General features: G+C 41.9%; 1 protein-coding gene across 4 annotated transcripts in view; it reads left to right on the top strand.

Annotated features, from left to right (window-relative positions):
• heatr5a (HEAT repeat containing 5a) overlaps window positions 1–26,374 on the top strand; it is a 74,686-nt gene that overhangs the window by 44,841 nt on the left and 3,471 nt on the right. For all 4 annotated transcript variants that reach the window (XM_057858529.1, XM_057858528.1, XM_057858527.1 and 1 more), the window contains 14 exons: window positions 249–427; window positions 498–566; window positions 1,700–1,879; window positions 1,943–2,201; window positions 2,305–2,439; window positions 3,809–3,936; window positions 4,002–4,149; window positions 4,209–4,385; window positions 5,628–5,729; window positions 5,807–5,890; window positions 7,482–7,837; window positions 17,201–17,308; window positions 17,377–17,479; window positions 20,746–20,899. In XM_057858529.1, the coding sequence (XP_057714512.1) occupies window positions 249–427; window positions 498–566; window positions 1,700–1,879; window positions 1,943–2,201; window positions 2,305–2,439; window positions 3,809–3,936; window positions 4,002–4,149; window positions 4,209–4,385; window positions 5,628–5,729; window positions 5,807–5,890; window positions 7,482–7,837; window positions 17,201–17,308; window positions 17,377–17,479; window positions 20,746–20,899 (2,182 nt within the window). The remainder of the gene's footprint in view (window positions 1–248; window positions 428–497; window positions 567–1,699; window positions 1,880–1,942; window positions 2,202–2,304; window positions 2,440–3,808; window positions 3,937–4,001; window positions 4,150–4,208; window positions 4,386–5,627; window positions 5,730–5,806; window positions 5,891–7,481; window positions 7,838–17,200; window positions 17,309–17,376; window positions 17,480–20,745; window positions 20,900–26,374) is intronic.

Here is a 26,374-nt window from a genome sequence, read left to right as displayed (position 1 = left end):
AAAACAACAGAAAGTGATACAAAAATGCCACAAAATCAACAGGAAAAGATTAAAAATCAGGAAGTGACCTGGAAGTACCCTAGATGGAACAAAGAATAAAACAAAACAACAGATAAATGACTACTGATACTTTTGCAATCCAATTTCATACCCAGATAAAATACTCAGTACAGTATCTCAGTACTGTTTAATGACATTTTGGTGATCAATGAATTAGCAAGACCTCGATTTGACGTTTGTATGCTCAGACTTCCTAGTGCTCCACCTGGGCGAGCTGGTGCGCGTGGCCTTCATGGCGGCCACCGACCCGCACGAGCGGCTGCGGCTGGCGGGTTTGCGATCGCTGCTGGCCATCATCGTGCACTTCAAGAACGTGGCGGAACCTGAGTTCCCTGGTCACGTCATTCTCGAGCAGTACCAGGCCAACGTGAGCCACGGGCACCTTCGTTCCAACTGAGGACCACCTAGGAAAATTCTTTGTATGTGTGTGCATTTAGGTCGGAGCTGCTCTCAGACCAGCTTTCGGTGCAGATGCTCCTCCCGATGTCACGGCAAAGGCATGTGAGGTGAGAGAATTCCACACCTGACTGTATTAGGTTTAACCCCTGATGACTGAATTAACATCAGTTCAATCATCCTCCTTCACTATGAATTGAAATAAGTTTGTCATTAGTTTATCACAATGAATATGTATGTAATGCACGTATGTAATGTGTTTGAAAGATTTAAAATAGAATGTGGTTCATTTTCAGCAGCATTTTATATTAGCTGCAGTATCCTGATTGATTTTCATTGAAGGAATACATAAGTAGAGTACATAAAAATAGTGTTCATAAAAAATACTCAATATAGAAAGTTTAATTGAAAAAAAAATAAGGCAATACAGTACAATATGAAATACTATCAAAATATTTATAGGTGCATTTGACTTTAATTTTTTGACATCTCATAACATATGATGCCATTATACAAGGTTGGCACGACAATTTGCGTTGAAAGTGCTTAGAAGGTCATTTCCTAGGGCATTTTTGGAGGTTCTTTTCTGGCTACACCTGAAAAAATTGCTTCATACTGGAGCTAATTTGCTTACTCTTTGCTCTGATTAGCTGTTGGCGGAGAAGTTGTGTCGGTCAGAAGCTTGACACCAAGCTTCGCTATTTCATAATCATACAAAAATTTAAAATTCACTAACTTTACACCCCTGGCTTCAACAGGGTTGTGTGCAGAGACAGGTGTCAGTTTCAGTTTGGAGGCAAGCTTTCGCTATGACTTCTTGCTTACGAATTTCGTATTTCACCTTAAAACACTTGACGCCAGCATAGTCACTTGCGTGGAATTCATTGTCGTTTTGCAAGTGCTTGGCAGACAACGCACAGGAGATAGTTGGTTAGAAGTGGATCGAACCAAGACGATGACTTTTGACGACGAACAAGCCGGTGGAAGTGCCTCTTGGGAGGCTAGACTGCGAGGAGTGTTGCAGGATGGTGACCATGACAGGAACTGGTCTTACGAACAAAGTACTCGAGTAAACCACAGCAATTGCAGATGTATAGATTTAAATAATGTATTGCTTATATACTGTATGCAAGAAGTGGCAAGCTTTAGATGGCTTAGTTCTCAGCACAAGTAGCATTTTGAAAATTTGAAATGTTTTGCCATTGAAAATGATAGGGGTGTGTTTGTCGCCCTTCCGTGTCAGGTGTGCAGCACATGGCTATCAAGCGGTGTGCTCAGTGAGCCGCGCGACATCCGGCGCGTGCACCAGCTACTTGCCTCGTCACTGGCCAAGGTCCGGGCGGGTAGCGAGGCGCGCGGTCAACTCTACAACGAGGCTACAGTTACCATGGAAAACCTGGCCGTGCTCAAGGCTTGGGCGCAGGTGAGTGCTCAGAGAGCGGACGCCTCTTTGCATTTTTGGCTGGTCTGACCTCACCCCCATCAGGTTTACATCGCAGCCATCTGGAAAAGCGGACGGGAGGTGGACCCTGACGGCACCGACGGCCTTCTGGCTCTGGTCCAATCAGATCTTCCCGAGTTGAGCCGCCTGTGGCTAGCGGCGCTGCGGGACTACAGCGCACTGATGCTGCCACGGGATGACGTCACGGGCTTGGAGACTGAGATGGCCAGTCAGACCGCAAGTTATTACTCCGCCTCCTGGGCGCCCATCTTGCACGCCACTGCTCTCTGGCTTCGTAGCGCAGGTATTTAGTGTTAACTAATTGACAGCCATTGACGGCACTGAAGGTCTGATCCATTCTGACCGGAAGAGGGTGAATGAACGTTCATTTGTTCGTGCGTCTCGAGGTTTCGTGATGTGTGATGACGCCCCCGCCAACCTGTCCCGCCCGGTCACGCCCACCTCCATGGGGCACGGCAGCTCAGCGGACGCGCTCCAGAGTCCGGAGGATGTCGGTGCTGAGCGACTGCACCTGATCCTGGGTGAGCACGCCACCGTCAATCGATCTCTGTGTCCACCATGTTTGTTATATCGACTCAAAGAGTAGGGATGCCACAATACCAGAAATTTAGTAATCGATGCCGATACCATTGAAATTCCATGATTCTCGATACCATTTTGATACAACGGTAAAAATAATAAATCCCATTTACTTAAATGTACACTCCTTTATTATAAGTAAACAAAAATACTGTGTTTATACAGAACAATCGGCATGTAGCTTTAAAGTATTAAGATACTGTGGATTAAAGGATCAAACAATAGAATACACAAAATAAAATATTGTGCATGTACTGTAGCCTTCGAGTATTAAACGATAAAATAAACCATCACGGTCATGGAGCATTCAAGTATGAACAAAATACAGTAATACTGTTCTTATACGAACACAATCACACATACACGCACACACAGATTGCAAGCAGATTTAAGGACAAATGCAGACAAAAAAAAACTACAATTTAGAAACATTGTATGGTGAAACCAATTTTTGTGATAGCCTATTGAAATGTCTTGTGACAGAATGACAATGAACGGTAGCCTATTCTGATGTCCTTGAATATGCGTGTCTCCTTTAAAAGGGGCTCGGGGCATGTGAGGTGACATACTATGTGAAAGCGACCAGGTGAAGCGGGAGCAGAGGGCTGGTGTGGGGTGCGGCCGACAGTAGTCCGTTGTACTGTTGTGCATTTGTTTTGTTGCCACAATAAAAAAGCGAGAAACACACCGAAAGCAAAATTCTTGGCCGAAACCGAATATTGGAAATACTTGCCTGAAAAACCAAAAGGCTGAAAAATACATATGGATATAATTCATTTTTTAATTAAAAAAAATTAATTACTTTTCGATTACTGCCCTTTGCCTTGGCATTGGTTCTACAACCCCGGAAACTCGAAAAATTTAGTTTGAAAGGTGCCAATTCCCAACCCCATGGGAGGGTACGGTGGCGGTTCTAGGATTTTTCTAAAAGATATACGTTTTATACTCTTCAACACTCCCAGAAAAAGCAGAAGTGTTGCTGAACTACTGTAAAATGTTTAGAACTTTTGTTCAAATAAAAACAAAAAAAGAAACTTTTTTTTTTTTTTTTTTTGGTATCGGATCAGGACTCTGTATCGGCAGATTCTCAAAATCAGGTGACTCTGACTCGGGTGCAAAAATATGCGATCGGGACATCCCTATTCACAACACTTAAAGGGACTGCCCACTCTACAGAATGTGGCGATGCTCTAAATTTTGCTGCATAGGTGTAGGTCTCCTTTCTGAGTGCTCCACCACTTTTTGATAATTACTTTTTTCTGACATTTTGTCATTGTCATTTTTAATCAATCACTTGTTTCTTTGCGTCAGGCCTCAGTGTGCACTTCCTGTGTTCCCCTCACTCTGAGGACCGCATGGAGAACATTACTTCCTGTCTGCGAGCTCTACAAGCACTGCTGGACGTCTCCTGGGCACGAGGCAAAATCGCTTGCGACCAGGTGGGCCCTTCACCACTTGCCTTGAGACGACATGTCAACCAATTTGACCGTTGACGTGTGTCTAGCTACTGAGCGCGGAGCTGCTGGGCGTCCTCCACCGGCTGATGGTCACCAGAGAGTCTGCTTCCGTCCAGGCGGACTTGTTGGACTTGCTGGCACGCATTGTGACGGCCACTCAGGAGCACGTCAGGGAGAAGCGACACAGTGCAGAAGGTGTGGTCCGACTGTCGACGGGAACGAATGGCGCCATGATTTTGCGGTTGTTCCCTCAGTGGATGACGGCGCGTCGGAGAAGGAGACCTTGCCGGAGTTCGGGGAGGGCCGCGACACGGGCGGTTTGGTGCCTGGACGCTCGCTGGTCTTCGGGGCGCTGGAGATCTGTCTCAGCGTGCTGCTGAGAAAGCTGCCGGTTCTCAGCCCCAAAATGGCCGCCTCGGAGCACCTTTGCGGTCAGAGCAGCTAATCTTCAATCTTAACTCATGGACAGGATTGGACGTCTACTAGTGACAAAGTCATCTATATTCACAGAAAAAGAAGGATTGGATGCAACAGAAATTATTCATAAATTATTTTTTATTTTTGAAAATTCTTATTTAATAATTATTATTAGGGCTGTCCCAGATTCGCGTACGTGATCAGAAATCGATCCCTATCATGCCATTTTTAGAAGATCGGAATCAGGTGAAAAAGAAAAAATATATTTATTTTCAAGTATAAACTCATTGCCTGCCAAAGACTGCGATAGACATCCAATCCATTGTGATTGGGGATTAGTCAAATTAGATTGGACGCCTATTGCCGTTAATTGCAGAGAAACATCATCACTCAATGCCAGCCTTCCCAGTTCAAATAAATTGAACATCTATCTCTGTCAATGGCAGGGAATGAGTTAAGGGAAACAAGCAACAAAATAATCCAGAGCTATAACGGTTAGGGATGTAACCTGATCTGACAACGTCATCAGAAATGAGCCTTGGCTCGTCATTTTTACAAGATCGGAAGTTTTTAGAAATTTTTTAATGGCAAAAAAGCAACAAATTAATCAAGATGGACAATGATGATGTCAAAAGGAAAAAAATGTATGTTTTGCAATCAGTATGTAAATGCGTTGATGAATAAATTGCGTTGGTATCAGATCAGTACTCTGTATCGGCAGATCGGATCGGGACAACTCTATAATTTGTCATTTTCAAACGGATTGGAATAAATTGAAGTCTTTCAGTGCCATCGACGATGATAGACGTCCAAACATTCTTCCGCTATGAATTGTAACGTTTTTGTCATTAGTAGGCATCCATTTGAAATCCGTTTGTTCTTCTGCTGCCAACCCTCCCATTTAAAATGGATTGGACATCTAGTGCCGTCACAGGCAGCCACTGAGTAACCAGCAGTCATCAAATCAACTTTTAATGCTAGTTATGACTTGATTTAAATTTAAATGCATTGACTTTGATGGGAAGGTGGCCCCTATCAACATGGCTGCCCTGAGGCCATTTTGGTAGGGGCGAAGGAAGGCCTTTTCATGCCTATGCCATCAATTGAAATGAGTTCATCACTAGTAGACGTCCAATCCATTTGAAGCAGGAGGTGAACGAATGCTCGCTCATTTGCTGCAAACCTTCCCGCTTCAAACGGATTGGACATGTCGCGCCGACAACGGCAGCCAAAAGTCTATGTGTGTTCGTGCGCAGGTCCTGGCGGTTCGGTGTGGAATCTGAGCGACAGCGATTGTCTCCTGGTGTCGTCGGCCTTGCGCGTCCTCTCTCAGCTGCCGTCGGTGTGCTCGCCCGAAGGTAAGCAACCGCGACGCTGCATTGTCTTGAACAGCCAATGAAAAGTTTTCGTCTTTGATTTGATGGTTGCGGCGCAGGAAGCATCTCCATCTTACCCACAATCCTTTACTTGCTTCTGGGAGTGCTAAGAGAGCTCGCGATACAACCCGGCACACAACATGGTAACTCACAACGACACAAGTCTGGCTTTATCCTATTTTTGTTTTTAATTTATTTTGACAAGTCTTGCTTTATGGTTTTTGTGTATTTTTGTTTTGTTTTCAAAAGTCTGGAGTTCTGATAATTTTGTTCTCAATTTTTTTTTTATCTTGAATCATGTCTTGTTTCTAAATTAAGATATGTTATTTAATTTAAGAAAGAAAAGGCTTTCTATTCATCCCCAGTGTCACTGTCCAGTCTGTTGTGTTAGTGTCCCTTTAAAAAAATTCCCCATTTATCAGTGACATCACTCTTCTGAGTTAATGTCACACCAGTGGCGGGAAATTCAACTGTGGTAAGCAATTATATTTTTGACCGCCTTTAAAAATAAGATTTTGCAGTTTCACGAAGTATGTTCAGTGTGGTTAACGCTCTTATTAAAGAAATAGAATCATTTCAAAAGGTTTACGTGTAGTTCCCGGTTTTCGAACAAGTTCGGTTTCTGCGCTAGCGATGAAACCCAGATTTTCGCGCAAGTCAGAATGAACCCTTTAAATACCTCAAAACACCCTTTAAATAAAAAAGAACTATCCAAAAACATGGATTATACGTCTTTGTACTGTCCTCGCCAAGACGTTTGAGCTAAGTCCTAACTAGACAGTGAGCTAAGCTCCAAAATAACGATTTCAGACGCCCGTGTGGTTTGCTGTTTATATTCAGCTGCTCATGACATCAACACTTGCAGAATGAACCTAACTAAAATGAAATGAAATCAGTCTCATCTTCAATAACAGCAATTCAAATTTGCGTTTACAAGTAGCTGCTGATACAGCAATAACAAATGATTAGCATGTATCAGTTAGCATCCGCACATCATCAAAAACAATCACATAAACTCGCCCTAAGTACTTGACCACAATTGAAAACGCACAATAAACAGTACAAAAGGGGTTATATACAGCACGTGTCTCTGGATGCTTGACAAGCAACATATGTGCGCGCAGGCTGTCACCTCTTTCACTCGGCTGCTGTGTGTGTGTGTGTGTGTGCGCGCGTGTGTGTGCGCCAAAATAAAAGCATGAATCACAACAAAAGTTAAAAAAAAAACAAAAAAAAACAATGAGGCTCAGGCATCGTAAAGTCGAAATCGCGTCAGTCGGGTCTGTCATAACTAGCGGACTACCTGTATTTGTAAAATGATAGATTTCTCATTAAGTATCCTTAGCCATGTTAGGTATCACGCTAGCAAAGCTTGGCTGAGAGCTAACTTTGGCGCAAAATGTCCCCTCTGTTAGTGTCCTCTCCGTTACGTCCAAATGGCACCCTATAAAGAAATTAAGATACGCCCAGGGCCACAGATCAAGTTCTTGATTGTATTTGGGTCTTTTTATTTTATTTTAGTCTTGGTTTCTGGTATTTTTTTAAAAATTTTGTTTTGTTTTTACATGTTTGGCTTTAGCTCGTTTGTGTGGTTTTATTATCTTTTAATCTTTATTTTTATTCAGACAAATTTGGCTTTAAGATTTTTTTTAAATTTAGTATTATTGTTTATTTTATTTGCTTTTTCATTTTGTGTGTGTGTGATTTTAATGTTAATTTCCCTGGTACTTTCAGTAAAACCTCAAGTAACAGTGTGGCCTCTCCCGGATACCCTGGAGGCAGACTCCGGGTTGAACTTCACGGGACCTGGCCTGGTGGCTCGGACGCTTCTGCTCACGCTCAAAACGGTGTTGGCGTCCTCACCGAGTCGCCAAGAGAAAAGTGGCGACGCGTGGAAGAGCATCGCGCGCTCTGCTCTCTGCACGCTGCTGGACGCGCAGAACGCCGATCGTATGGACGAGGCGGCCCTTCTGACAGGGCTCACTGTCTTCCTGTCAGCCGCCGGTCCAGACTTGTGTGCGGGGGCGCCTGCGCTGCACGCCGTCACGCTACGGCGCTTCGGTGACGCCATGGACCATAAAGACCCTGACGTCAGTACTCCCTTTATTTTACGCTGAGAAATTGGATGAAAATTTATCTCGACAGAACGCATTAACTATAAGTCGCACGTGTCAGTGTTTTAAGTCATCGGCTGCCATTGATGGTGATGGACATCCAACCCATTTTGATTGAGAGGGGCTAATGAACGTTCGTCAAATTGGATTGGAAGTCTGGCGCCGTCAATGGCAGGCACTAAGTTAATTGATTAAATAAAATGTATGAATACAGGGTGACCCAAAAAATTTTTTAACACTTCAATAAAACCAAGAGAGCCGAATAAAAGTATTGTATTCGTAGTAATAGTAGTAGTAGTAGTTAAAGCCTTAAAACATGACAATGAAGGAATTTTCATTCAAAAATGACGTCCTTTAATTGGCGTCCTACTGCATGAATGCTGCTGTCCGTTGTTGAAAAAACAGGAATTATGTCTATTGGCGGACATGAACAAGTGGCATTTTGAACGTATGAGAGAAACGGTCGCATTTTCATCTCTGTCATCTTGTCAGACAAAAACTGGCATTTCTCACGTTATGTTTTCCAAGCAATGTTTTTAGCTCGTCATTGTGACGTCACTGTCATAAAAAAAAAATTATAAATATTTTTGTTATCGTCATTGTTGTCAATATATATATGAATATGAATATATATATATATATATATAAGGGCTGTCAAACGATTAAAATTTTTAATCGAGTTAATTAAAGCTTAAAAATTAATCGCACTTCAAACCATCTATAAAATATGCCATATTTTTCTGTAAATTATTGTTGGAATGGAAATATAAGACAAGACTGATATATACATTCAACATACGGTACATAAGTACTGTATATGTTTATTATAACAATAAATCAACAAGATGGCATTAACATTATTAACATTCTCTTAAAGCGATCCATGGATAGAAAGACTTGTAGTTCTTAAAAGATAAATGTTAGTACAAGTTATAGAAATTTTATATTAAAACCCCTCTTAATGTTTTCGTTTTATTAAAATTTGTAAAATTTTCAATCAAAAAATAAACTAGTAGCTCGCCATTGTTAATGTCAATAATTACACCATGCTCACTCATGGTACTAACCCATAAAATCAATTGGACCCAAGCGCCAGCAGAGGGCGCCAAACACCAAAAAGCAAGTAACAAGCGGAGATTACACTGAACTGTCATTTTAATCTGTTTGTGCGGGGCATGTGCGTTAATTGCGTCAAATATTTTAACGTGATTAATTTAAAAAATTAATTACCGCCCGTTAACGCGATAATTTCGACAGCCCTAATATATATATGTATACATATACTGTATATTAGGAAAGCAAACTTCTTGGCCGAAACCGAATATTGGAAAAACTTGGCCGAGAAAATCAAAACTGAAAAGCTGAAAAATACACATGCATATAATTCAATTTGTATTTCATTTTTTCCATCCATCCATCCATCCATCCATCCATCCCTCCCTCATTAGGTTCGCTACAACAGAGCCTTCTAGAGAGGTCTACTGGTTTAAGATGGCGGCTGTTTACTTACGCCGGAAAGTCTGTCATTTCGCATCTCTGTTCAATAATACAAGTTCTAACACCGACGTCGTCTGTCATTTTGCATCTAGTTTTACATATATATATGATATCTACTGTAGCCGTATGTTTGTAGCAACTAGCAACTGGGCGTTGTTTGTGGCGGCTGTCAGCCGCAGTCAGGAATGATTGTGTTTTTTTAATCTCGCGGCATGAGTTGAACATGATATTTACTCTTAGTCCGTTCCTCATTGCGTCCCAAAGACCGCGCTGACTGTGTTTTACTTCCGCTTTACCTGGTATAATTCAATAATTGGAATTTGGATATTTGTGAATCGTTCTCGAATCTTCCATGGCCGAATCGCGAGTAATCTAAGAATCGGAAATTTTGCATGCCTCTACCGGACACCTTGCGGAGGAAACTCATTTTGGCCGCTTGTATTCGAGATCTTGTTCTTTTGGTATCGACCCACAGCTCATGACCATAGGTGAGGGTAGGAACGTAGATCGACTGGTAAATCGAGAGCTTTGCCTTTCGGCTCAGCTCCTTCTTCACCACTACGGACCGGTGCAGAGTCCGCATTACTGCAGACGCTGCACCAATCCGCCTGTCAATCTCCCGCTCCCACCTACCGTCAAGACCCCAAGATACTTGGAACTCCTCCACTTGGGGCAGGATCTCATCCCCAACCCAGAGAGGGCACTCCACCCTTTTCCGGCTGAGGACCATGGTCTCGGATTTGGAGGTGCTGATCTTCATCCCAACCGCTTCACACTCGGCTGCGAACCGCCCCATTGAGAGTTGGAGGTCACGGATCGATGAAGCCAACAGCACCACATCATCTGCAAAAGCAGAAATGCAATGCTGAGGTCACCAAACCGGACCCCCTCAACGTTTTGGCTGCACCTAGAAATTCTGTCCATAAAAATTATGAACAGAATTGGTGATAAAGGGCAGCCTTGGCGGAGTCCAACCCTCACTGGGAACGAATTCAACTTACTGCCTGCAATGTGGACCAAACTCTGACACCGGTCGTACAGGGACCGAACAGTCCTTACCAAGGGGCTCGGTACCCTGTACTCCTGGAGCACCCCCCACAGTACTCCCCGAGGCATACGATCGAACGCCTTCTCCAAATCCACAAAGCACATGTAGACTGATTGGGCAAACTCCCATGCTCCCTCGAGGACCCTGCCAAGGGTGTAGAGCTGGTCCACTGTTCCACGGCCGGGACGAATACCACACTGCTCCTGCTGAATCCGAGATTCGACTTCCCGACGGACCCTCCTCTCCAGCACCCCTGAATAGACTTTACCGGGGAGGCTGAGGAGTGTGATCCCTCTATAATTGGAACACATCCTCCACCACCCCGGTCTGCTAATCCAGAGGCACTGTCCCCGATGTCCACGCGATGTTGTAGAGGCATGTCAGCCACGACAGCCCCACAACATCCAGAGCCTTTAGGAACTCCGGGCGGATCTCATCTACCCCGGGGGCCTTGCCACCGAGGAGCTTTCCAACCATTTTCCGATTACTGCCCTTTGCCTTGGCATCGGTTCTACAACCCCAGAGGGGTCCTCGAGACATTTCATTTGAAAGGTGCCGATTCTGAAACCCCTATGGGAGGGTGTGTTTGTGGCAAACTGAATGGTGCTGGCGTCATCAGAGCAACGGACATCACGGCCGATGAAACCTTGATAAATGCGCGTCCTTGGAAGTTTGGGACACTCGAAAAATGTGTCTCATGGCTCCAGTTGCTAAACTAAATGAGATCTTGACGTACGTTTGTGTAGGAATGTAGTTCACAACAACACCAAAAAAAACAATTCCGTTCTAGCCTAAACTAGTAAAGCTCTTTACAAATCTATTACAATCTCTAATACTCCTTAAAATAAGACTCGATGTTTTCTTGTGCAACAACTCGAATCGATCAAGAGCCAGGTGAGTGGGCCGAGTTGTAGCTGCGACGAAGCCGAGCGAAGTTGCTCCCAGACGGATTAAACGGCGACTAGCAGAGGGGGTGTGGAAGTTGTGGGGGGGAAAAATGGGATAAAAAGAGGAAGTGGTTGTGCAATAAAAGTATTGTACCACTAAACCATGGCAAATGCACATGTGTGCATTTGAATACTATATTTGTATATTGTTCGGTTGATTGAACTCCAAATTACTCTCGCACAGGCTCAAATGTACTGTACTCGATGTGATGTGGGACCAGAGGTTGCGCTAGACATTTTCGTTGTCTGTCATTTTGACTGACAGGGTCATAAAAATCCGGTCATTGTCTATTTTTACTCGTCACTTAAATTTTTAAAATAATGATGACATATTCAATAGTATTTAGTTTTCATTCATTTTTAATTGTAACGCTTGCTTGGCGGCGAAAAATTAGACACGGAAGTCGTGGTATTTTTCTCCCTTTTTACTCTGCTTACCGCCAACAACTCCGCCCCCAAAGAAAAAGAGGCAACGATATAGACCCCAATCACCAACGTCACACAATGATCTTAATTGTGGTTGTCAGCCCAAAATCTTCTAAATATATATTAAATGCATCTTACCAGATATGAAATGACTACTACATAGTCTGTGGTGATCGTTTGGTGCCCAGATTTCTTGTCGAATTACAGCGGTCCATCTCGCTCTCATCTTCGGGTCTCTCAGAATACGGTAGAACTTCAAGTCTCTCCGTCTATCTTCTCTGTTACAGCAACCAACCGCCACACACGCCTTCACCATTTTGATTATTAATATTAACGAGCAGAAAAACACGCCGTAATAGGAGGCACGAGCTGACACACAATATGGCGGCTCCAGTCAGGGGGGCGGAGTTGTGACGTCATGTGATTGGGGTCTATACACAGGCGGCAATCTTGTCCATCAATTGGATGACGCGCTGGCACACCGGGTGCACCAATAAGAACCTCGCGTTAATGTGTCAATCACGGTGCCGGTGACGCTACAATATTCCGACAGAAGAGCCAACGACGTCATGCATTAAGAGAGACAATAGCTAATCAATATGCTAACTCGCCACCCTGTGGTCTGGGGTGTGAATTGCAACCTGTCAAAATGACGGACGGACTTCAGTTTTTTCCGTCACCGTTTTAAAAAACCGGTCAACGACGGAAAATATCCGGTTAACGCGACCCCTGTGTGGGACATCAATGGACACTAACTTCAGAACGCGTGTGTAGCAGCCATGAACCAAATTTGTTTAGCTTAGTTATTAGCTATTTAATTTTCCTTCATTTACTAATTTCTATATTTCTTTGATACCTCAAAATACTTCCAAGCCGCGGACATGTTGGCTGTGAGCCAGTAGTGTTGCTTCTTGCCGTGTTTTGATGACGTCATCCCAAGAGGACTTCACACTATTCGGTAAACTTTCAGCTAAAACTTTTATGCTATTTCGAAAGTTTTCTTCGCTGAATTTTCGGTCACATCTCTAATCATGGATGGATGGATATAAAGTTTTGTTTTTTTCCTTTTTGTCAGTCAATTACGATGCTATTTTTATGTATTCATGTATTCCTCCAATCATATGTGTAAATTTAATGTAAATTCAGGCATCAATGGGTTAATAGACTCAAAAAAGATTTTTTAGGTCTAAATTGCACCCACTGCCCCAAAAAGAAATCTATTTACTATCAAAATAAAGGGAGTCCTGGAGTTACGCTGGCGACATAACCTGAATTCCGCGTTCAGATCTCACCAAAAAGTCGAAACTTTTGTCAAAATACTTCATATAAAAAAACTAAAAATGTAAGATACTGTAATTACCATTTCTGCCAAGAGCTGGTTGGAGAGTTAACTAGGGCTGCAGCTATCGATTATTTTAGTAGTCGATTATTTGATGAACTGGTTAGTTCGAATAATCGAGTAACTGGATAGGGAACATGAAAAATTAAAATACCTGAGCTAATCCTCAAACGGTATAAAAAAATAAATAAGGATCCATGTACAACAAAAGAACAATGTCTAACTTACATAGCAAAAGTCCGCTAGCTTAAATGCTATAAAATGCTAACGTTTTTTTTAGGGCTGTCAAACGATTAAAATTTTTAATCGAGTTAATTACAGCTTAAAAATTAATTAATCGTAATTAATCGCAATTAATCGCAATTCAAGCAATCTATGAAATATGCCATATTTTTCTGTAAATTATATATATTCTGTAAAATAAATTGTTGGAATGGAAAGATAAGACACAAGATGGATATATACAGTGGGGAGAACAAGTATTTGATACACTGCCAATGGGAAAATCCATTGGCTGTGTATCAAATACTTGTTCTCCCCACTGTACATTCAACATACGGTACATAAGGACTGTAGTGGGCATTTCACTCTACTGTCATTTAAATCTGTCTATGCTGTCCTCACTCCGAAGCGTCTACTTTTTCCAAAGCTAGACAGCTAGTGAACGACGCCTTAATAATCAGACTTCTTCCTTTTTCATCTGATTTATTAATAAAATAGCCTCAAACCATTGTCCTCTTTAGACTGTCATAAAACTACAAACAAAAAAAAAAAAGTACACAAGCATTGCATTAGCAACAACGTTAGCTTAGCACGCTATACAGGTTCACTAAACATAAACAAAAAGCGTCTCACACAAAAAATAGAACATTTCGCTTACTAACATAATATGTACATTCTTTACAACCATACTTACGGACAAATCTTGTCCAAGGATCATATAAGCACAACATTACAACGTAGGCTTCAGCCCGAGACGTCGTGCAGCCATATGAACTGGCAAGAAGAAAAAAAAAACCATGTCGCAAAGCGACCACAAGAGTTCACTGTTGTGCTGCAGCACAAAAAGCCTTGCTGTAAAACTTACCAAAAGGCAGAATACTTCTGAGCGGGACATGTGCGTTAATTGCGTCAAATATTTTAACGTGATCAATTTAAAAAATTAATTACCGCGCGTTAACGCGATAATTTTGACAGCCCTAGTTTTTTTATTGTTTGTTTTTTTAACAATGTTCATAACAGATGGTTCTGACACGTATTCCCACAAAGAAATGGCTAAATATACCTATAAACTAAATAAATTACGAATGCATTAAAAAAATCATTAGGTCATACAAAAACTTGGCTTATGTTGGTCTTAACATGGAACAGCTGGATTCAGCCATGTGAAATGAGGCAGACTAGAGGGCAATGTATCCACCCAAATCAATAAAACTAAAGGCAAACATTTCAAAATAAACCATTACAACGCCACTTTAATTAAACGAATACTCGAATCAGCAAAATTTAATTTGAATATTTTTTTCTAATCGAATACTCGAGTTAATCGATTAATCGTTGCAGCACTCGAGCTAACGTTTTCAGTGGTTTATATCCGACCGAAATTGCGGAACACGACTACTGTGACGCCAACAAAGCACACTCGGCCGGCCACACTTCGCTCTGTCACTCCAGGTGCGGTGCGTTTAGGTACAACCCAGAAAACGCAACACTAAAAACATCAACATGACAACCTGGACCATACACGCAACCCGATTCATTACATGACTATCCTTATTTTTACGTGACGTTAACCCGAAGTTGTTCGGTTTCGCTAACTTCAACTGTGAAAACAAAACTGCTTTTGGCGACTAGTGAGGCGGTCTTGTGCGACGGTTTAACTTTGGTAGCAGCATATTTTTACAGATGGACTCTTTTCTCCAATCGTTTTGTGATGTGATGTTAAGCTTCGTTTCCATGTTATTGCTTTTATTTTGGGGCCGCAAAAGGCAAAGATACTCCCATGGCGCAAGCATGGACGAACACTATCCATTAGCTAAGCAACTTGTGTGCTTGGCACTAAATGGTGGATGAGGCACATGCGTTGTAAAGGCGAAACATCGTAGATCGAGCATATTGTAACCCTAAGACTCCCTTTAATTGTCCAAAAATCCATGATTATTCTCTACTTTTGAACGGATTTAGTGCGCTTTCACACTAGCACTGTTTGGTCCGTTTTAAACTGACCAGAGTTCTTTTTCTCCGAGAGTCTGCTTCGTTTTGTAAATGCGAACGTGCATCCGAACTCTAGTTCTGATGGAGCAAACAAACTATGTTCCGCTCAAAAACCGTGGGTCTCAATCCGCTTGAAGCGCACCCTGCTTCGCTTGTGAACAGAGCAGGGTCCAGGCTGTGATGGTCAGTGTTGTTAATAACGGCGTTAGAATCTAACAGTATTACTAACGGCGTTATTTTTTTCAGTAATGAGTAATCTAAGTAATTACTTTTCTCATTTTGGCAACGCCGTTACCGTTACTGAGGCGGGAAAGGCGTGTGTTACTGTTAGAGACGGACTCACGGAGACGAAAGAGCAGAGAAGGAGTGGGGAAGACGCTGTTGCCAACGCGATGCTAGGTGGCTCCAATAATACCTGACAGTAGCCATAGCCTACAAACAACGCCCACATGATACAGTAGATATCACATATTATAGAACTAGATGCAAATGACAGACACTGCTGCATTGGTAACATGTTTTAAGGACTACATGCGTTAGTAAACAGCCGCCATCTTAAAGCAGTAGACCTCTCAGGAAGGCTCTGATGTAGAAATCCTTGCTAGCGAACCTAAGTAACTTTTTTTTTTTTTTTAAATCTAAAATGCCCCTAAATCAGCAAAATCTTGACTCAAGTCTATCTTTAAATGATTGAACAGGTTTAAAACTTACACACGTTGAAAGTAGACAGAAGGGAACTAATGCAATAACGGGAGCAATTTTAACAACTTTAACGGTTGATTCACAGCTATAAATGACTTCCACAAATAGCAAAGGTTATAATCTAGTTATCGCAATACCCTTGTGTATAGTTAAGTGGAGGGTAAAGAATTGGGCTTGGGCCAATTGTCCCCAAAACCCTTTAAACTTCACATTTTGTGACCTGTTTTTTTTTTTTTTTTTTTTTTTTTTTTTTGGAGAAAAAAAAACATGAAAATTATCACTAGTTACTTTGCCAAGTAACTAATTACTTTTACATTCAGGTAACTGAGTTACTAACACAATTACTTTTTGGGAGAAGTAATTTGTAACTGTAATTAATTTTTTAAAGTAAATTTAACAACATTGGTGATGGTACACACAGGGCATCCTTGGAAGCGGAAGTACAGCATGCATGCTATCAAAAATAAACAATTGCACGATGAAAGACTATTAGTCATGGCGGTAAGCAGTTGCATTTGATACACAGAATCGGGTTCTACTGTTGCGATTGTGTTTGCATGCTGTTGCTGTTTGAGAGTGACAAAGAGAGGCTCAGGGCGGCCGTTTCATGAGTCTCACTCTTCCTGGAAGTGGCGAGAATTTGACAGTCCAAAAAGTCACAAAAGTGAGCTCGATTGCGCGTCTTTGTGACTTGGGGTACCAGGCGGTTCCCTTCTGTGGTTTAATTTTCCTCTATGCATTTTTTTACATACTCCAGTTCGCTCGGCATTGAGTCAGGTGGGAGTGACCCAGCCGCTGGCCGAGTGATGACTTGCTATGCTATGCTACATTACATGCAGTGTCACAGCACCACGCTGTGACACTCCACGCTCCCTCCCCTCCTAGGAGGGAGGTATTTCCTCTTCTATTTGTCCAATCAATGAGTGTGCCTTTCGTCCACGTAAAAAAAAAAGTTCGGTTGGCAGACTGTGAATGCTGAACCTTTTCAACAACTCATTTGCAAGCGTTGCTGCGAGGTAGCTCTCTAACCGGACCCTGATCCTTATCGTCTTGTGTGAAGGCACCCTTAGAGTTGCAGCTCATAGTTGGAAAAATATGTGTTTTAAAATGTGATTTCTATCGGTTGGGCCCCATTGAATAGAATGTTTGTACTGAATGTTGCTCAGGTGGCGGGTCGCTGCTTCCGATTGTTGGCGTGGCTCTTTGGAACCCGACCGGACGTTTCCGCGCCGTACATCCGATCACTTGGACCAGCACTGCTGAGGTTCCTCCAGGTACCGTGCCGGACTCGTGGCTCTTTGCCCGCCCATGTTTGACCTCAAAATGTGTGCTCGCTCGCCAGAATGTGGAGCGGCGGCGACCTCAATGTCCGGAGGAGCTGCAGGCGGTTCTGGAGGCCATTGCCGCCTTGGAGGTTTTGGTGCTGGCAGCAGACGTGGACCGGCGTAAGTTTCAAGCGCCCCCATAGTTGGCGAGAATCGCTCATGTTCCAGGGCCATTGACGGTTATAGACGTCCAATCCATCTGAAGTGGCAGGGTTGGCAGCGAATGAACGTTCATTCGCTGCCAATCCTGCCACTTCAAATGGGTTGGACGTCTACTCGTGATAAACTCATCAGCTAGAGGGCTGGCAGCAAATGGACATTAACGAACCGTCAAACAAAAAACAAGAAATTAGTCAAGCAAGCAGTCAATGAATGAACGTTCATTCGCTGCCATCTTCCTACTTCTAATGGATTGAACGTGTACTAGTAGTTCACAGCAGAAAGATGATTGGATGTAGCAAAAAAAAGTATTGATAAAAACTATGAAAATGAACACAAATTATTTAATGAATTAGTATGTTAAAAAGTATGAATATTTACATTTACATTTTTATATTTATAGTACAGTAATACTTTAAGGTGCCGTAAGGTATTTCATTTGCAGCCAACCCTCTCACTTGAAATAGACTGGATGTCTAGTGCTGTCAAAGGTAGACAATGAGGATTAAAAAAAGAGGAATGTGGTCTATTTTCTTTGCATTTTTGAGCTCTATTGATTGTTTTTTTGTTTTTGTTTTTTGTGTCAAAACCTTTAAATAGGCCATTGCAATGATGGTCAAAATGACGTCTATCGCTGTCAATGGCAGCCAAAGAGTTTGTGGGGGGAAACTGTGCTGTCTAAAATGTGTTTTTTTTCTACAAAGTGTTTTTCAACTGGTGTGCCGTGAGAGATCGTCAGGTGTGCCGCGAGAAATTATCCAATATCGAATTTTTATTTTTATTTTTTTACGTCGTCGGGCGGAGTTGCAGTAGGAAGGAAGGAGGAGGTAGAAAGTTGTGTGCAGATGAGCGAGGTATTGCTTTTGTCGCGTTCAATAACTGCTCGAATTTCTAAACATCAGCTACCTTGCTGTCCACGACAATGTGGACCCTAGCACGTCTACTGTACATCATTTGATTCGACTCGTCAAGAGTCAATATTCACGAAAGTGTCCTTTCTATTTTATCCATATGTGACGACAGTCAATCCTCCCCGTGTTTTATTCCAACACATTGTCAAGGGCAGCAAGGTGGCTGACGGCTAGAAATCTGAGCAGTTGTTGAACGCGAAACGAGCAGCTATCCTAAATGTCATCCCCAAATGAAACACCCGTCGCTTCAAAACAAGTCGATGGACTATTTTGTTCGCCTTTGTGAAAACAGAGAAACAGGCAACTTTTTTGAGACAAACTACAAAGGTAAATGAGAAAGCCCCCAAAGCCAGTTACCTTGTTGCTGAACTTGTTGCTAAATGCAAACTCCCAGACTGTGGCAGAGACCTTAAAGTGCATGTGACACGAAAAAGCATGTTTATTTCATAATACACGCGGTATTTTATGCTCCTGAATGATATGGACCGCTTGGATGTGTGTGGAAGCGATCGCTATATTTATTTAGTTTTTTTAATCCTGTGCCATGAAAATGAGTGACTTCTGGCTTCGGTCTTGCATTGATGAGGAGGGCGCTGTGACGTGTACGGTAGAAGGCGTCCTCTTCACTATACAGCGTACTGTTGTGTATGAGGACGAAGGATTCAGCTGATTTTGCGGATTAAACGTTTATTTTTCGCATCACGCCTGCCAAACGGCTGCAGAAAAATCATTCTGTATGAGGGAGAGGCGTATGTGCCTTTTTGGACTTTCAAAAGGTCCCATTCACCGTGGATATTGGTCAAAACAAGCCCGACGACTACTGTGGGACCATTGGACTTACGAGGAAGTGAGTAAACATCTTGTTTAGTATTATGTCAAATATTAATACAGCTATTACAAAGTAAACACTACAAACTGTCTTTAAATAAAGGACTACTTACGTTTGATCATTGATAGGCATGTAAAAAGCTCTCCTCATGCACATTAGCAGCGCGTTAGCTGCACAACAACTGCAGCCACCCTCCTCCGGGGAACGAACTGTAAATTGCTCTTCGCCGGGGGGTTTGTCGATCCGCGAAGACAATTGACAACCCAGTCATCATGTCAAATAATCCAGGCTAGTTATGTGTGATTTTCCGCTTAGAAGACTTTGAAACATCACTCTTTCGGGTTAGCATGTCGGCTAGCTGTCACGCCTTTTGGTTTGTTTACATTCTCCGAAGCCGGGGAAGAGAAATGACATATGGCCGATTTAGGTGTCGTAAAATATCGTTCGGGAGGTGCGACAGTAAAGGTGAAGTCGACAGTTTCCACCATTTTGGAGTAATTTTGCCATGTCGTCCTGAATAAATGCTTTTTTATGATTTCATATTCCATTTAGCACAAGACTGTTATTTGTCATGACCATGCCATTTATTTAGCAATTGGAGAAAATACTTGGATAAAAAAGGATATCCTGTAAAAATATTGAAGTAAAGAGACAGAAACAATGACATTTTGTAGCTTTCTTCGTCGCGTTTTCCTCGTTGTGAATAGTTCCCCCTCGACGGGCTGACTGGTCCTTCTCAAGTCATTTATATAGCTATTGGGGAAAATACTTGGATAAAAAGAATATCCTGTAAAAATATTGGAGTAGAGAGACTGAAACAATGACATTTTACGGCTCTCTTCGTCGCGTTTTCCTCGTTCTGAATAATTCCCCCTGAATGGGCTGAATAGTAAAACCGATGAGCCCAGTCTACCGCTGACGTCATCCACCTGTTGGGGACGCTAAAACCCTATGATGGTAGGCGTGGCTAACCGGCAGATTAAAAGACTAATTTCTCGTCATCTGCGCTTTGCTAAATTGTTGTATATCGTCGAATCGTCTCAAAATATGTTTCTAATTCACATAATAATGCCATTTAAGACTTTTTTTCTCATGTCGTATGCTCTTTAATACTACCTGCCTGCAAATCTATTGTCAACGAGCTGCTCGGCCCTGATGCTGTTAAAGACATTGCTATAGTCCCCCCATCTGATAATTCTGAGCCTTTCAAGCCTAACTGCTAAAAAAATTTAAAAAAAAAACAAAAAAAAACAGAGACTGAGAGCTGTTGATGAAGATTCCTGCCAGGATATCAGCTTTGGGTTCATCTAAACAGGCTCAGGTTTCACACTGAGTAAGTATAAATATACTGTACAGAAAGTAATGTTGGAACATTTTTGGTTTGTGGTGTGTGAGATTTTTTTCCAATGTAAATACGTGCCGTGACTCAGAGGTTGAAAAACACTGGTCTAAAAGTCTCTTTTGTGTTGTACCTATGTCTGTTTCAGGTCCTCAGCTGGTGGGCGTCTTGTTCCCTCTGCTCATCTCCTTCCTGTTGGACGAAAACGCGCTGAGCTCAGCGCCCGCGCCGTCTCGCTCGCTCCACCAGGCGGCGCTCAAGGACCTAATGCGTCTGGGACCTCAACACCCGGCTGTTTTCAGGTGACTTTGGTTTTTTAAATGCCCCGTAAAATGGAAGTCAGACATCACAAATTCCAAAAGATGTTTTATCGACCCTATCCTATTGTAATAGAAATTAATTCAATAAATCATTTTTAAATTAAGGTACATTTTTTAGTAAATTTAGCTAGCCTAAGTTTTGCATAATTTTATGACAATCTTTAACTCACAGAAATTATATGCAGGTTATGACGATATACTTTATAAAGCACAGGGGGTCACCAACCTTTTTGGCATCACGGACAGGCTCCACAGTGTTTACTTCCAAAGCTTATTTACAAATAAACAAAAATATTAGCCTAAACTTGGCGCTCCATTTACACCAAAAATGTGGAAATACATATTAAAATGATAACAGGCCATTTGCTGAATAAAACTCTTGGTCTATAATCACTTAAAATGACTTGAAACAACTTACCTTTGCATTAATATCAGTGTGTCGAACTTTGAGGGGCCACTTCAGATTCGTAGTATATTTTTTAACCCAGCATATGGCCCCACTTTTTACCTTGATCTCCCACGGGGACAGTGCATTGCATTCTTCTTTTGGTCGGATTATACTTAAAGTGCTTGTGACACGAAAAAGCATGTTTATTTCATAATACACGCGGTATTTTATGCTCCTGAATGATATGGACCGCTTGGATGTGTGTGGAAGCGATCGCTATATTTATTTAGTTTTTTGAATCCCGCGCCAGGAAAATGAGTAACTTCCGGCTTCGGTCTCGCATTGAGGAGGAGGGCGCTGTGACGTGTACGGTAGAAGACGTCCTCTTCACGCTACAGTGTACTGTTGTGTATGAGGACGAAGGATTCAGCTGATTTTGCGGATTAATACTTTTATTTTTTGCATCACGCCAGCCAAACGGCTGCAGAAAAATCATTCTGTATGCGGGAGAGGCGTATGCGCCTTTTTGGAGTTTCAAAAGGTTCCCATTCACCGTGGATATTTACTGTGGGACCATTGGACTTACAAGGAAGTGAGTAAACATCTTGTTTTGTATTATGTCAAATACGAATACAGTGATTACAAAGTAAACACTATAAAATTCCTTTAAATAAAGGACTACTTACGTTTGATCATTGATAGGCATGTAAAAAGCTATCCTCACGCTCATTAGCAGTTAGCTGTTAGCACGTTAGCTACACAACAATTCCAGCCACCCTCCTCCAGGGAACGAACTGTAAATTGCTCTCCGCCGGGCGGTTTGCCGATCCGCAAAGAAACTCGACAACCGGGTCGTCATGTCAAATAATCCAGGCTAGTTATGTGTGATTTTCCACTTCGAAGACTTTGAAACATCCCTCGGTTCGGGTTAGCATGTCGGCTAGCTGTCACTCCTTCTGGTCTGTTTACATTCTCCGAAGCCGGGGAAGGGAAATGACATATGTCCGATTTAGGTGTCATAAAATATCGTTTGGCAGGTGTGACAGTAAAGGTAAAGTCGACTGTTTTGACCATTATGGAGTAATTTTGCCATGTCGTCTTGAATAAATGGATTTTTATTATTTTATATTCCATTTAGCACAAGTTATTTGTCATGACCATGCCATTTATTTAGCAATTGGGGAAAGTACTTGGGTAAAAAGAATATCCTGTAAAAATATTGAAGTAAAGAGACAGAAACAATGACATTTTGCCGCTCTCTTCGTCTCGTTTTCCTCATTGTGAATAGTTCCCCCTCGACGGGCTGACTGGTCCTTCTCAAGCCATTTATATAGCTATTGGGGAAAAATACTTGGATAAAAAGAATATCCTGTAAAAATATTGAAGTAAAGAGACAGAAACAATGACATTTTGCCGCTCTCTTCGTCGCGTTTTCCTCATTGTGAATAGTTCCCCCTCGACGGGCTGACTGGTCCTTCTCAAGCCATTTATATAGCTTTTGGGGAAAATACTTGGATAAAAAGAATATCCTGTAAAAATATTGGGAGTAGAGAGACTGAAACAATGACATTTTGCAGCTCTCTTCGTCTCGTTTTCCTCGTTCTGAACTATTCCCCCTCAATGGGCTGAATAGTAAAACGGATGAGCCTAGTCTACCGCTGACGTCATCCACCTGTTGGGGACGCTAAAGCCCTATAATTGTAGGCGTGGCTAACCGGCAGATTAAAAGACTAATTTCTCGTCATCTGCGCTTTGCTAAATTGTTGTATATGGTCGAATCGTCTCAAAATATGATTCCAATTCACATAATAATGCCATTTAAGACTTTTTTTCTGGTGTCGTATGCTCTTTAAAATGCGACCATAAATTCTCGCGCCGTTTCAACTGCCGTATTAGAACACCGTTCATGTGCATTGCCTCGGGGGAGGGTGGGGGTGTGAGCAAGTCACGGGAATGGCACAAAAGACAGCCCGGAAGCAGGCTGACTGCTACTAAAAAAAAAATGTGCACATTATAAACATATAACAGGTACGATGGCGCATTTTCATCTCGTTCTCGTCTCGTCACATAAATTGGCAATCTTTTCATCACGTTACAGTCATCCAAGACTTGTTTTCAGCTCGTCATCGTTGCGTCGTCATGAAAAAATATTCGTCAACGAAATGTTTCCGTTGCCGTTGATGAAAAAAACACTGCCTAGTGAGCAGGCATATTGTTTCTGGGAACAAATCTGATGTGCTTGCTAACGTCAAGTGTCAATATTGAGGACAAACACAAGATATAAAAAAAGATGCTAGCTCCTATGAATTTCTGTAACGACACCCTATCCAGTTTTATGATCATATCTGAAGAGTAGGCAAGCATATTGGTATGTCAGGAGGTACTGGCTGGAACAGGGGTTGGGAACCTTTCTGGCTGAGAGCCATAAACACCACATTTTTAAAAAATGTAATCCCGTGAGAGCCATTCAATATGTTTAAAACTAAAAATACGAGTAATGTGTGCATTTTATTATTAATTTCAACATTTTTAAAGAACAATAAGTCTCTGAATTCTTTTTAATAACATTGTTATGCTGCTGCTAATCAATGATGAATATTTCTTACCATTAATGCGACCTCTGGTGCTGCATGGTGTTGCTGATGGCTTTGTAGTCTGGTTGATACTTGATGAGGTTAAGCGTGATGCAGGCATTGAGAAACTTAGGATACGTCTCTTTTCATGTTCACGGAGAATCGACATGAATCCTGTTTTTTCCAAGCATACACGGAGCACCATCAGTGCACACCGAAACAAGTTTGTCCATTGGTAGATTTTTTTCTTTAGCGAACTCAATGAAGGACTTGAATAAATCCTCCCCTCTTGTTGTTCCTTGCATAGCCAAAACTGCCAGACTTTCCTCATGTAGTGTGTCACCCACAACATACCTTGCGATCACGCTGAACTGTGATAAATTGCTTACGTCCGTTGACTCATTCAAAGCGAGTGAAAAAATGGAGCCGAATTTATGTCCATCACTTGTGTTGCCTCAATTTGATTTGACATCATGACGGTACAATCGTGAATAGTTCTTGATGACAGGGGCGTGTCTTTTATCCGTTTAATAATCTTGTCTTTATCCGAAAAGTCGTCAAAAAGTTCATTGGCAACATCAAGCATGAATGCTTTGGCGTATTCCCCATCTGTGAATGGCTTCCCGTTTCTCACAATTGCTAAAGCGCCAGCAAAGCTAGCCGAATTCCAGTCACCTTGTTTGGTCCAAACACGGAGTTGCTACTGACTAGCTTGCACTCTTGTAAGAAGCTCCCCCCCGCCAGATATTTCTATGCAAATGTAGTATGGCGGGTGTCGAAGTGCCGCTTTATATTTGACCTTTTCATAAATGCAATTTTATCATTGCATATTAGACATAATAGACACACCGCAGAACCTGCTCTCTCCACGAAGGCAAATTCCTCTGTCCATTCCTGCTGAAAAGTACGATACTCTTCGTCTTTTTTTTCTTTTTGCCATCTTCTCAAAAGGGTTTCTAAAATTAGGGGAAAACGGAACTAAAACCGTGGGAAAATTACTACGCACATGTGCACCAGTGTTGTTAATTTTACTTTAAAAAAGTAATTAATTACAGTTACAAATTACTTCTCCCAAAAAGTAATTGCGTTAGTAACTCAGTTACCTGAATCTTAGAATAATTAGTTACTTGGCAAAGTAACTAGTGATAATTTTCATGTTTTTTTTTTTTTTCTCAAAAAAAAAAAAAAAAAAAAAGGTCACACAATGTGAAGTTTAAAGGGTTTTTGGGACAATTGGCCCTAGCCCAATTCTTTACCCTCCACTTAACTAGACACAAGGGTATTGCGATAACTAGATAGTAACCTTTGCTACAGTATGTGTGGAAGTCATTTAAAGTTGTGAATCAACCGTTAAAGTTGTTAAAATTGCTCCCGCTATTGCATTAGTTCCCTTCTGTCTACTTTCAACATGTGTAAGTTTTAAAACTGTTTCATCATTTAAAGATAGATTTAAGTCAAGATTTTGCCGATTTAGGACCATTTTAGATAAAAAAAAAAAAGTAGGTTCGCTAGGAAGGATCTCTACAACAGAGCCTTCCTGAGAGGTCTACTGCTTTAAGATGGCAGCTGTTTACTAACGCATGTAGTCCTTAAAACATGTTGCCAATGCAGTCGTGTCTGTCATTTGCATCTAGTTCTATAATATGTGATATCTACCGTATCATGTGGGCGTAGTTTGTAGGCTACGGTCAGGTATTACTGGAGCCACCTAGCATCGCGTCTGCAACGGTGTCTTCCCCACTCCTGCTCTGCTCTCTCGTCTCCGTGAGTCCGTCTCTGACTTTTTTTATTCAACCAACTTAGTAACGCATAGTAACGCACGCCTTTCCCGCCTCAGTAACGGTAACGGCGTTGCCAAGATGAGAAAAGTAATTAATTAGATTACTCACTACTGAAAAAAATAACGCCGTTAGTAACGCCGTTATATTGTAACGCCGTTATTAACAACACTGATGCGCACATCGGCCGTTCTTTTCGACAGCAAAATGCAGCGGCCCCACTTGATCAATGTCTGCCTCATCTGTGTTGCCAATGCGATTGATAGAGATACAGTGCCTTGCAAAAGTATTCGGCCCCCTTGAATCTTGCAACCTTTCGCCACATTTCAGGCTTCAAACATAAAGATATGAAATTTAATTTTTTTGTCAAGAATCAACAAGTGGGACACAATCGTGAAGTGGAACAACATTGATTGGATAATTTAAACTTTTTTAACAAATAAAAAACTGAAAAGTGGGGCGTGCAATATTATTCGGCCCCTTTACTTTCAGTGCAGCAAACTCACTCCAGAAGTTCAGTGAGGATCTCTGAATGATCCAATGTTGTCCTAAATGACCGATGATGATAAATAGAATCCACCTGTGTGTAATCAAGTCTCCGTATAAATGCACCTGCTCTGTGATAGTCTCAGGGTTCTGTTTAAAGTGCAGAGAGCATTATGAAAACCAAGGAACACACCAGGCAGGTCCGAGATACTGTTGTGGAGAAGTTTAAAGC

Source organism: Corythoichthys intestinalis, chromosome 15 (assembly GCF_030265065.1).
Source record: "Corythoichthys intestinalis isolate RoL2023-P3 chromosome 15, ASM3026506v1, whole genome shotgun sequence".
Lineage (NCBI taxonomy): Eukaryota > Metazoa > Chordata > Actinopteri > Syngnathiformes > Syngnathidae > Corythoichthys > Corythoichthys intestinalis.
Note: the sequence above shows the minus strand (reverse complement) of the source record. Positions and strands in the feature narration are given on the sequence as shown.